The 10922-nt window shown below is 57.7% G+C and overlaps 2 protein-coding genes across 8 annotated transcripts in view; one reads left to right on the forward strand and one right to left on the reverse strand.

The window, feature by feature from the left end:
• LOC308597619 (beta-1,3-galactosyltransferase 5-like) overlaps positions 1-10922 on the reverse strand; it is an 81504-nt gene that overhangs the window by 66065 nt on the left and 4517 nt on the right. The window lies entirely within an intron of this gene.
• On the forward strand, positions 284-9792 carry FAM221B (family with sequence similarity 221 member B). Of its 7 annotated transcripts, none has more exons than XM_081213313.1 (7): positions 284-350; positions 2274-2785; positions 3774-3917; positions 5947-6057; positions 7105-7308; positions 8549-8668; positions 9537-9792. In XM_081213313.1, exons 2-7 carry the CDS (start codon positions 2284-2286, stop codon positions 9734-9736), a joined length of 1281 nt encoding a protein of 426 aa, XP_081069439.1. In that variant the 5' UTR covers positions 284-350; positions 2274-2283; the 3' UTR covers positions 9737-9792. The 7 variants fall into 7 exon arrangements, with proteins under 7 accessions (XP_081069439.1, XP_081069440.1, XP_081069438.1 ...); XM_081213314.1 differs by lacking the exon at positions 284-350 and adding an exon at positions 362-603; XM_081213312.1 differs by lacking the exon at positions 284-350 and adding an exon at positions 362-544.

A 10922-nucleotide genomic window follows, 5' to 3' on the forward strand; every position in this document is an offset into this window, starting at 1 on the left:
GAGGGCTCTCGTGCCCAGATGCTCAGATGCAGGGAGTTCATGCGCAACCCCTTAATGGTCGAGATGGTGAGGAAGCCCAGATCCCACACATGTCCCAGCAAGGAAGAGGCGGCATGGGTGGTCCTGCACCCAGCAGAGCATCAGCCCCCACTGAGAGAGGGGCACCCCCGGCACCCCCCTTGCTCTGGCACAGGCACCCTTGGAACCCAGCTGGCTGCTGTGGCAATAAACAAGGCTTCTGTCGCCATGGCAATGCTCCCTCCTTCCCTCCCACCCTGCGGCCAATGGGATGAGGGTTCCCTGGCTACAGCTGGCCTGGTCTGGCCTGCCCTGTGAGAAGCCAAGCCGAGGTAGGAGAGCTGCAAAGCCCGGCCACCAAGCGGCAGTCCTGCTCCCCACCAACCCAGCTCCCCCCGCTATGGATGACCAGCCTGTCTTGACGCACCCTGTGCCCACCCCCCTGGCACGGGATCATCTTTGGGATGGTCCTTTCACAGCCCTTGTATCTGTTTAGCAGGGCTTAGCATGACTCAGTCCCCATGAGGTCGGCTTCCTCCGCTACAGACCCTCCGTAGGGCAGAGAGGGGCCTTCAGAAGCTCTGGGTGGGTGTCGCCCAAGAGTGGCCTTCTCTGTGGTGGCTCCTAATCTGTAACCCCCTCCCCAGAGAGGTGTGTCTGGCACCTTCATTATAAGACGCACCTCCTGACCCTGCCCTTTGCCACTTGTTGTGTATTTTTAGGACCCAGCTCATTTCCACAAATTTAGCTCGTTTTAATATTGTGTCTCAGACCTGGGGCCTTGGGGTGAATTGTGGGTAAATAATATTCATAATCACAAGAGGCAGTGTGGTGTAGTGGTTAGTGCTTGAGCAGGACCTGGGAGAGCAAGATTCAAATCCTCACTCAGCCTTGTAGATCCCTGGGTAACCTTGGGGCAGGCACTCAGTCTCAGCCTGTCCTACCTCACAGGGTTGCTGTGGATAAGAGGGAGATGAGGAGAACCATGCCCACCACCTTGACTCCTTGGAGAAAAGGTGGGGTATAAAAGAAATAGATTCAATAAATGAAATAAGAATAGTTCAGTGACAGAGCGCATCCTATGTTAAACTATGGAACTCCCGCCATGAGGAGGCAGTGATGACCACAAACTTGAATGTCTTTGAAAGAGGATTAGGCAAAACCACAGAGGATGGGGGGGGGGGTATCAATGGCTACTAGCCAGGAGGGCAATGCTCTACTCCAGAGGTTTTCAACCTTTCTGAGTCCACGGCTCACTTGACCAACTACATTTTTTCCTGCGGCTCCCCTGTGGGGCTCAGGAGCCCAGTTAGGTCCCCCCCCCCTTGCCTGCAGAGCTGGCAGCCCCTCACCCCTTTTCCAAACACCCTCCCTTGTGGAGTGTTCCCTCAGCCTCCTCTCCTCTCCCCTCTCCTTGGAGTCCTCTGGGCAGCCACTGCTGCCGCCCCATGTCTCTGAGCTGCCCTCCTGCCCCAAAGAGAGGGGCCTCCCAGAGCCACCATTCGCCTGTGGGGCTTAGAGCCAGGGCTGCCGCAATAAACAGCTGTGCAAGCCTTGGGGAGGCAGAGACGCAAGAGGGCATCAGAGGAGGGAGGGAAGGAGTCCAGAGGCCAGTGTTGCCCATGGCACCCCTGACCACCATTCAGGGCACCTCAGGGTGCCACGGCACGCTGGTTGAAGACCACTGCTCCATGCAGTTGGAGACAGCAGTTCTCCTGGAAACCACAGGAGGAGAGCGCTGCTTGCAAGCTTCTCATTGGGCAGCCACTGAAAGAACAAGGTGATGGACTGGAAGGGGCTACTGGCCTGATCCTGCAGGCTCTTCTTATGTTCTGATCCTGCTGTGCATGGCAGAAGGTCCCAGGGTTGGACCTCAGCACCTCCAGCTAAAATGGCCTTCCGTACTGAGGCTGGGAAAGACCACTGACCCTCCTCTTGCCATTAGAGAGTGAGGAGGGCTGCTTCCAGTCAGAGCCAAGGAGGCCCAGCTAAGTGGCCAAGGGGTGGGGTCCAGGCAAGGCCTCCCCTCCCTGGGCTCACACATCCAGACTGTGTCCGCCTCTGCCCTGGCAACGTCTTCTCCCTGCCTTTTTTGGCCAGTCTCCAGCTGCTCCTTCCTTCCTGTTTGGTCTCCAGCACCGTTGCCTAGTGATGCACAATGCCACCCCCCTTCCCTTCCCTTCCTCGGCTTCCCCCTGGGAATCCGGGTCAGCCCAGCCCCTGCACTGCTCTCACGGGCCCTGTTTGCGTCCCAGAACAGCCAACATGGAAGAGGAGCCCATTGAAGACGTGCCCATGGGGCCCTCGGAGGAAGAGCAAGAGCAGGGGGGTCAGAGGACCTCCTCCACCGCCCTGGAGGTGGAAGAGGAGATCATCCTGCCAGCTTCCACTTCCTTAGATGACGAAGACGAGGAAACCATCTTGCCCGTGTCCACATCCCTGGAAGGGGAAGATGGTGGCAAGGAGACGTCACTCCCGCCTTCGGAGTGGGAGACCTCCGAGTCGCTGGTCCCGCAGGAGCAGAGCCCCAGCAACGACGGGTCTTCTTCCCAGCCTCTGGAGAGCTCAGAGCCCTCTTCTTCCTTGGCCTCCTCACCTTCCTCGTCGCCCGTTTCCTGGAGGAGGCAGAAGGACAACCAGCTGCAACCCCTGGAGGAGGTGGAGGACACTGAGGAGACCACGGCGGAGCTCAGCAGCATCCTTCCCCAGAGAAGCCTGGAGAAGAAGGCCAAGAAGAAGGGCGCCATGGTCAAGAAGGGAGCTCTGAGTAGGTGACGCGGGATCTGACCCACAGGGCAGGGGGCTTCTTGGGAGGACTTTGGGTTGGCTGTGCCCGGGAGGAGGGGGTGAGGGTTCTAGGGAGCAACATGTGGCACCTGGAAGCTCTGCAGGACAGGGAGTCACAGCATCATAGAACTGGAGAATGGGAAGGGATCCCCCAATCTAGTCCAACCCCCTGCAATGAAGGAATCTCAGCTGGATCATACATGACAGGTAGTCACCCAGTCTCTGCTTAGCGCTTAAAAACCGCCAAGGAAAGGGAGTCCACCACCTCCTGAGGGAGACTGATCCACTGTTGAACAGCTTTTACTGCGAGGATTCTACTGTGTTACCATCTTCCTTAAGGGACGCGGGTGGCGCTGTGGGTTAAACCACAGAGCCTAGGACTTGCCGATTAGAAGGTCGGCGGTTCAAATCCCTGCAACAGAGTGAGCTCCCGTTGCTCGGTTCCAGCTCCTGCCAACCTAGCAGTTTGAAAGCACGTCAAAGTGCAAGTAGATAAATAGGTACCGCTCCAGCAGGAAGGTAAACGGCGTTTCCGTGCGCTGCTCTGGTTCGCCAGAAGCGGCTTAGTCATGCTGGCCACATGACCCGGAAGCTGGACACTGGCTCCCTCGGCCAATAAAGTGAAATGAGCGCCGCAACCCCAGAGTCAGCCACGACTGGACCAGGGGTCCCTTTACCTTTACCATCTTCCTTAGTGAGTCAGGCAAACTGCTGTTCCAAATAATGCTTTTTGAGGGGGGGGGCAGGGAGTGAGTTTGTGGAACCAAAGCAGCGGGGGCCCCAAAAAAAGTTTGGGAAGCACTGATTTAAATCATTCCTATTTAGCCTTTCTGAAGTGAACTGAGCAGATCACGAAGCACCAACTCTTGTTGGGCTGGGCTTACGAGTTTATGAGTAAATGGCAACCAGTCCATCAGAAGCCATTCCTCTCCTAATCCTGCTGGGCCGGATCCCGTCTCTCTTGCCAGGCTACACAGCGAGGCCTGTGGTGCCAGCTGAGAAGGCAGAGCTGATATCGGTGGCCAAAGCGATGCACCGGGAGAACTTTGGCAAGAACGTCAAGGAGCTCTTCCACCTGGAGAAGGAGGCAGCCCTGAAGTCCATCGAGACAGGTGGGCGGAGCCTGCAGGCCAGGCAGATGCTCCAACCTGTAACGTGTGCGTGAGTATGCACAGGCACATGTGCAAAGTTCCGCTTTTAGGCAAAGAAAACCCAAGGCCCGCGTGCAGGAGGGGACCCCTTGCCTTGACAGCAGCACATGTGGAAAGCATCTCAGCATCAATGCCAATTGCAAACTGAACATGAGGGAGCAGGTTGGGACACGGGTGGCACTGGGGTCTAAACCACTGAGCCTCTTGGGCTTGCCGATCAGAAGGTCGGCGGTTCGAATCCCCACAACGGAGTGAGCTCCCGTTGCTCTGTATCAGCTTCTGCCAACCTAGCAGTTCAAAAGCACACCAGTGCAAGTAGATAAATAGATACCGCTGTGGCAGGAAGGTAGAAAGCATTTCCATGCACTCTGGCTTCCATCATGGTGTCAGAAGCAGTTTATTCCCGCTGGCCACACGACCCAGAAAGCTGTCTGTTGACAAACGCCGGCTCCCTTGGCCTGAAAAGCGAGATGAGCGCTGCAACGCCATAGTCGCCTTTGACTGGACTTAACCATCCAGGAGTCCTTTACCTTTTGCCTTTATGAGGCAGCAGTGTGACACAGCTGCAAGTGCAATTTCAGGCTGCATTAATACAACCGTAGTCTCCAAATCAGGAGAAGAATTAGTTCCATTTTATTCTGAGCTAGTCAGGCCTCACCTGAAGTCCTCTGGGCGGTTCTGGAACAGCTTAAGAGGTGGAGGGCTCCAGCAGAATGGAGAGCTAGTCCTGTGCGGACAGGTCAGAGGAACTGGGTGTGCTGAGCCTGGAGAAGAGAAAGAGAGGGGGCGACAGGAGTCGTCTTCTTCTTCTTCTTCTCCTCCTCCTCCTCCCAAGGCCTGACAGGATCTCCCAGCCAGAAGGGGCTGCTGTGGCTGGTTCCTTGCTGCCTGCGAGGGCAAATGAGGCAACCATTTGCCAGTGGAGCCAGCGGGCTTTCCCATCACGGGAGCTCCTTGAGCAGAGGCTAAATGCCCACCTGCTGGCGATTCCCACAAGATCCCCTTCGTCCTGACTCTCTGAGTCCCTCTTGCTGCTCAAGGGTGAGCTAGGATGGCCTCCCCAAACTCCACTTCCGAGGGTTTCTGGCGGGACCATTTCTGCCACTGGATGTACTGGAAGCCCAGCGTTTGGGGGCTGAAGACCCCTCTTTTCTCTCTCCCCAGGTAAGACACGAGAGGACCATAGATGCCAGCTACGCTGCGCCAGCAGGGGCAGGCCCCATGAGGAGATGTCAGGCCCCCCACAGGGTTTCTGCCACCCCCAAACCATACTGGCCGAGGAGGTAATCCCCATTCCCAGCAGTGGGGTTATGAACAGGGGAAGCGGCTGGATCCTGGCCCCATCTGTTGGCCCACCTGGCCCAGCAGGATCCGCTGTGGCTCTCCGGGGTCTTGGGCAGAGAGAGAGGGGCTTTCCCCAGCCTCCCACCCCAAATCCAGTGGGGTGGAGGGGGCAGGGGCAGACCCCATGAGCTGTGCTCTGGCCCTGAGCTATGGACCTTCCCTTCAAAGCTTCCTCAGACAAGCAGCACCCCCACACCCAAAGTCTGTTTGAGTGTAGACGGAAGGGCACAGCTTGGCATGGGATGCCCCTTTGTCTCCCGGCCCAGACGCTGTTCGGTAACCTGAGCGGCGGCAGCAGCAGCCCTTGCCCTCTCCCACGGGGTCAGGATTATGCCAAGGAGGCGTTTGGGCTCCCTAGAGGAAGGTTCCAGGAGTAGACGGGGCCTTTTCTGCTCTTACAATATGCCTTTGAAGCACATTCAGAGAGCGACTGTCGTTTACCCTTCAGCCGCTACAGTCCTTCCCACAGGGGTTAGGCTCAGCCTGGTAGAGGCAGCGCCTGGTGGTCTGGAGCGGCCAGGCCCAGAGACCAGATATCAGGGAAGGAATGGGGGGAAAGCTCCTCACCTGTGCCAGTTTGGCCCAGGCAGTGGGTGGGCTCAGCTCCCCTGCCTCCCGTCTGCCTGAAAAGCCGCCTCTCCCACAGGCCTCTATATCGGCTGGCGCTGCCCAGAGTACCTGTGGGACTGTTTCCGTGTGGGCGACGAGTCCAAGTGTTTCTGCGGGCATCTGCTGAAGCAGCACCAGGTCTATGTAGGTAAGTCATGGGGGGGAGGCAGTCAAGTCGTTGGTCCTGTCTGAGAGAGGGAACTGCGGGCATCGGAACCAAGGGCAATTCTGAGCCCTGCAGTAGAAGTGGCAGGGCCCCCCCATTGGTTTGCCCACAGCCCTTGATGTGCAGGTCTCCTGCTTCCGCCCATGGAGGTTCCACTTAGCTCTCATGGCAGTTCCTGCTTGATGTGCCCTCTGTCAATGTGCCCAAGGCTAATGACGGCACTCAGGTGACAAATGCAGTCATCATCTCACAAAGAAACGCTCCAGGGCTCGTTCAGTCATGAAATCCTCCAGGAGTTTTCAATTCTTGGATCCCCAGAATCAGCGGCGGAGGAAGCTGCTCAGGCACCTGGGGTGGGGCGCCCAGGGGTGGGGCGAGCCCCCCATAGGAGTGGGGCACACTGCGGGGCCTCTGGAGTCTGCCTGCCTCCTCCCACTCAGCTGCCCTACAACTGGGGGGGGAGGCAGCAGGCAGACCGTTTGGGCAGCGCAGAGTGGTGGCTGTGGGCTCCATGGTGAGTGCCGCCCGGCATTTTGTCCCCCCCCCTCAGTAGTGACACCTGGGGCAGACCGCCCTCCTCCCCCTTCCTTCGCCCCTGCCCAGAATGAGAAGGGACTGGGGAGGCCATGCAGACTGACCCCACCCCCAAACTCACAACTGTGCATAGCTGTCAACGTTTCCTTTTTTTAAGGGAAATTCCCTTATTCCGAATAGGATTCCTCGTAAAAAAAGGGAAAAGTTGACAGCTATGCAACTGTGCCGCGTTTCATCTACAGTGTAGAAAGCTGGCACACCTAGGGCACGCCCGGGGCAGGCTCTGCTGCGGCAAATCTTGCAAAGTGATGGCACAGGAGATATGGGGCACGTTCAGCTCCACAGGGTGGGACACCTGTCTCTTGCCACAACTCATCTCTGAGCGGCTCCTGCCTTTGCTTTCAATGCTCCCCCCAGGACTTCCCCAGCCCCTCCTTGGGCTCCTTCAGTCCCCGCAGCTCCTCCTGACCAGCTCACTGCCGCTCCTTTCTCCAGACAGGCGGGCGACTGTGTCCTGCACCCTGCAGGGGTGCAAATGCCAAGCCTTCATGTTCATCCCCTCCCGCCCAGAGGAGGTGGGCGAATTCTGGCTGCGGAGGAGAACCGGCTTCGACCCAGCGGCCTGGCGGGCCAAATGCCGCTGCAAGCACACCCACGAGGAGCACACGCCCCATGGAGCCCGGGGCTGCGGTGCCCGAGGTGGGTGTGGGGTCCCCCTCCCCACTCCTGTCCCTGGGGTGCAAGGAAGGGCAGAGGGTGCCAGGCATGAAGGCCTGCCCACTGCAGTGGGTTGGACAAGATGACCCTGGGGGCCCCTTCCAATTCTACAGTTCTGTGATTCAGGTAGTGGGTGGGATGAGCCGTTTTGTGAGGGGGGGCAAGTGGGTTGCGCCACGCCAGTGAATCTTCCTTTTTCTCTGTGCCTAAGCCCATATCCTTGAGGGTCTCTTGGCTGCTCCTGTAAGAAATAGGATTTCAGGAGAATCAGAACCTGAATGTCCATTTGTTCCCATTCAGATTTAAAGAGCAGTTTTCACAGAGAAAGGGCTGGGGCAAAAAGAAAAGGGCACTCAGACACAGTACTTTAAATTGTAGACGTGTGCCTAGAAAGTGTGGGGCAAAAGCTTAGTGTGAGCCCCCTGGTTTTACAGAAATCACTTGTCGCCCTACACTCTGAACAGCCCTTGTTCTTGCTGTGGGGGACACAGGTCATAAACCCTTGAAATGACTCCCCTCCCAAGCGGCCTCTTTGGGGTCTTCCCATGAGCCCAGGAGAGTTGAGAGGGGCACGCAGCCCGGCCTCACATGGTGTCCTGCCCCCACCCCAGACAGGACTCCAGACCCTCCAAGTCTCCCTATTTTCCAGGGACATCCCTGACTTAGAGAAGCCGTCTCGGTTTCTGATTTGATCCCGGAACGTCCCACTTTCCCTTAGGATGTCCCTATTTTGATCGGAGAAATGTTGGAGGGTATGGAGTTATGTGACCCTGAGCCACCGGAAGGCATTTTAAAAATGCTTAATGTTTTTATATATGTTGGAAGCTGCCTAGAGTGGCTGGGGAAACCCAGTAAGATGTGTGGGGTTTAAAGAGTAAAATGATCGTGATGGAATGGGATTGTCCCTATTTTCATTGGAGAAATGTTGGAGGGTATGGGACCCAAGGAGGGCCAGTTCACACATTTCAGCCTGCGAGCCCTCTCTGTATTACAGAGACCCAGCAGATCCTCCCATGCCTGGAAATGGGTGGTCCAAGTGGGCCTCTTCCCCCACTTTCTTCACAACAACCCTGCAAGGTTGGTTCTTGCCTTCTTTGAAGCTGCTTAACGTGATATTCAGGGCTGTGTGGGACCCTCTCCCTGGGCCAGAGATGCCCCCCACACCCCAGACTGGCATCCCACCCCCCAAGCACTGATGCCCCGCTCTCTTTCCGCCCTCTAGGCTGCTCCTGCCTGGCTTTCACCTCCAACTTCTTGTGCGCTGCCTGCGACCGGCGCTGGGAGGAGCACGAGACTTTCTTTGAGTCGGAGGAGACGCGGCGGAAGGGGGGCCGGCCGTGCGGTACGGGCAGGAGGGGAGCAAGGGAGGGGGCACTGTGGGGGCCACATTTTCCCCAGCCTATCCTTCTGGTGCCCACAACTGAAGCTAGTCAGTTTCCCATCCTTCCACCCCAATTCCATGGGGCTCTGCTCCAGCGGAAGCTCGTGAAGCACCGAGGGCAGCCCCACAGAGAGCGCATTGCAGTAGCCTGGCCTTGAGGTTGCAAAGGCAAAGATCAGGGGTCAGTAGACTTTTTCAGCAGGGGGCCGGTCCACTGTCCCCCAGATTTTTGTCGGGGGCTGGACTATATTTTGAATGAATTCCTATGCCCCACAAATAACCCAGAGATGCATTTTAAATAAAACGACACATTCTACACATGTAAAAACACGCTGATTCCTGGACCGTCCGCGTGCCAGATTGAGAAGGTGGTGGGGCTGAATCTGGCCCCTGGGACTTAGTTTGCCTACCCATGGCATAGATTAACACACTCTGCCGCTCTCTTTCCTTGGATATGTTACTCCAGTAAGCCAAGCCAGACCTGTGTGCTCTGAATTTACCTTCTGAAATTGTGGAGGTCACCCTAACTGCTGCCAGCCTTGCCATGGTGCCTCTGAACTCTGCGTATTAGCTGGGATTCTTGCCTTGCAGGGGGCTGGGCTGGATGACCCTTTGGGGTCCCAATTCTATGAACAAAGTAGCATCCTCATTTTCATCCCTGCAGTTACCCTCATGTTCAAATTCAGATGCTACAACCACCTGGGAATTTTCCCACTCAATATTCTGGTTTCCCAGCCTCCCCGATCCTTCCTGGAGAGCCAGCCTTTGGGTGCTGTGTCCTCCTGCCCCCTGCCAGGCTCCGTCCCACACCTGCCTCTCTCTCCCCCAGGAGAAGCCTATCTGCCTTTTGCCGAGATGCCCGAACTGCGTGATGCCGTCCTGACGGGGCGCTCCGAGGACAGCTCTGCCTACCAAGCCCTGCAGGGCCAGGCCTTCCCGGCCCTGCCTGCCCCCTCTGGCTCACGCGCTCTGCCTCTTCCCCCCTCAGGGCCCCGGAGGATAGTGGAGAAGGACCACAAGAAGGCCTGAGGGTGGCTGGCGGACGGGACCCCCACAGCGAGAGGCAATAAAGAGAGGCTGCTCTAGCCGGCCGCGTCTGGGCGTCTCTTCCGGGCCCCTGGGGGGTGGGGGAGGGCTCTGCGGGGAATCCAGGGCCAGAGGGGGCTTTGGGGCAGGAGAGGGGTCAGGATGGGGTTCCTCCACGGATGACCAGGATAGTCCTGTTCTCACAGGGGCCAAATACTCCAAAGAACCCAGGGATCTGGACAGACGGCCTCTGGCCCTAGAAGTTCTGCAGGATCATGAGAAGAGCTTGGCCACAGCGTCCTGTTCTCGCAGCCAGGTGCCACAAGGCGAAACCCTCAAGCTGCAACTCTCCCGTGGCTTCCAGAAACTGGGATTCAGAAGCAGCAACGCCTCCAGCCGCAGAGCACAGCCATTGTGACTAGCAGCCTTCAATAGCCCTCCACTCCATCAGTTTCCCATTTCCAAGTTGGTGGCCAGCATGGCCTCCTGTGGCTGGGAGTTCCACAGATTAATGATGTCCTGAGGACTGCCTTTGCACAATGAGGCTCCCGCAGTAGCTACTTTGCAGGGAGAATGGGCAGCTTTTTCTGAACCAGCTACCAGCTGGGGCTTCCGTGGCAGCCTTTGAGAGGGGTCAGCTGGCAGGGGGGCTAGGGCAGGGCCCCAAAGAATGAGCCAGGGGGTGCCACCCTCCAGGCCAATGGGTGGGCCCAGTGCCTTTTTTTCTCGAAAAAAGCTGAAGTTGTTACAGGAAGGGCTTGTTCTGGCCCTGGCCCCAGCCTCCCCATTTGCCTTGCAGGGGACTGCACTCGCTGACCCTCGGGGTCCGTTCCCATTTTGAGATTCCTCAAAGTCGGATGGCTTCCCTCCTGCCAGTCCTCGTATTACCCGGGGCTCCTGCCCCACTGGCGTTGGTGACTTGGGCGCCTCCAGCAGCTGCTGCACCCGTCCTGCCCCAACCCTTGTGAGTGCTGCCAGCGATGTGTCCAGGGCACACTCAGCCAGCCGCAGAACTTGCTGCATAGCAGGGGGAAAACATCACTCACCACACGGCCCATTCTCACATTCCCCAAGGAGGAGTGGGACGTGTGCTCTGGCCAGTCTGGGGGGGGGGGCAGTGGCCTGGTTCCCAGCAAGGCTTTCCCCATGACACAGCTCCCCATGCGGCTGAGTGTCGGGGGGGGGGGGG

This window comes from Podarcis bocagei, assembly GCF_964188305.1.
Source record: "Podarcis bocagei genome assembly, chromosome: 11".
Classification (NCBI taxonomy): Eukaryota; Metazoa; Chordata; class Lepidosauria; order Squamata; family Lacertidae; genus Podarcis; species Podarcis bocagei.

Coding starts and splice junctions, on each gene's coding strand:
- FAM221B (XM_081213312.1), top strand. Junction 6,058..7,104: donor GCAGCACCAGGTCTATGTAG/GTAAGTCATGGG, acceptor TCCTTTCTCCAG/ACAGGCGGGCGACTGTGTCC. Junction 8,669..9,536: donor GAAGGGGGGCCGGCCGTGCG/GTACGGGCAGGA, acceptor TCTCTCCCCCAG/GAGAAGCCTATCTGCCTTTT.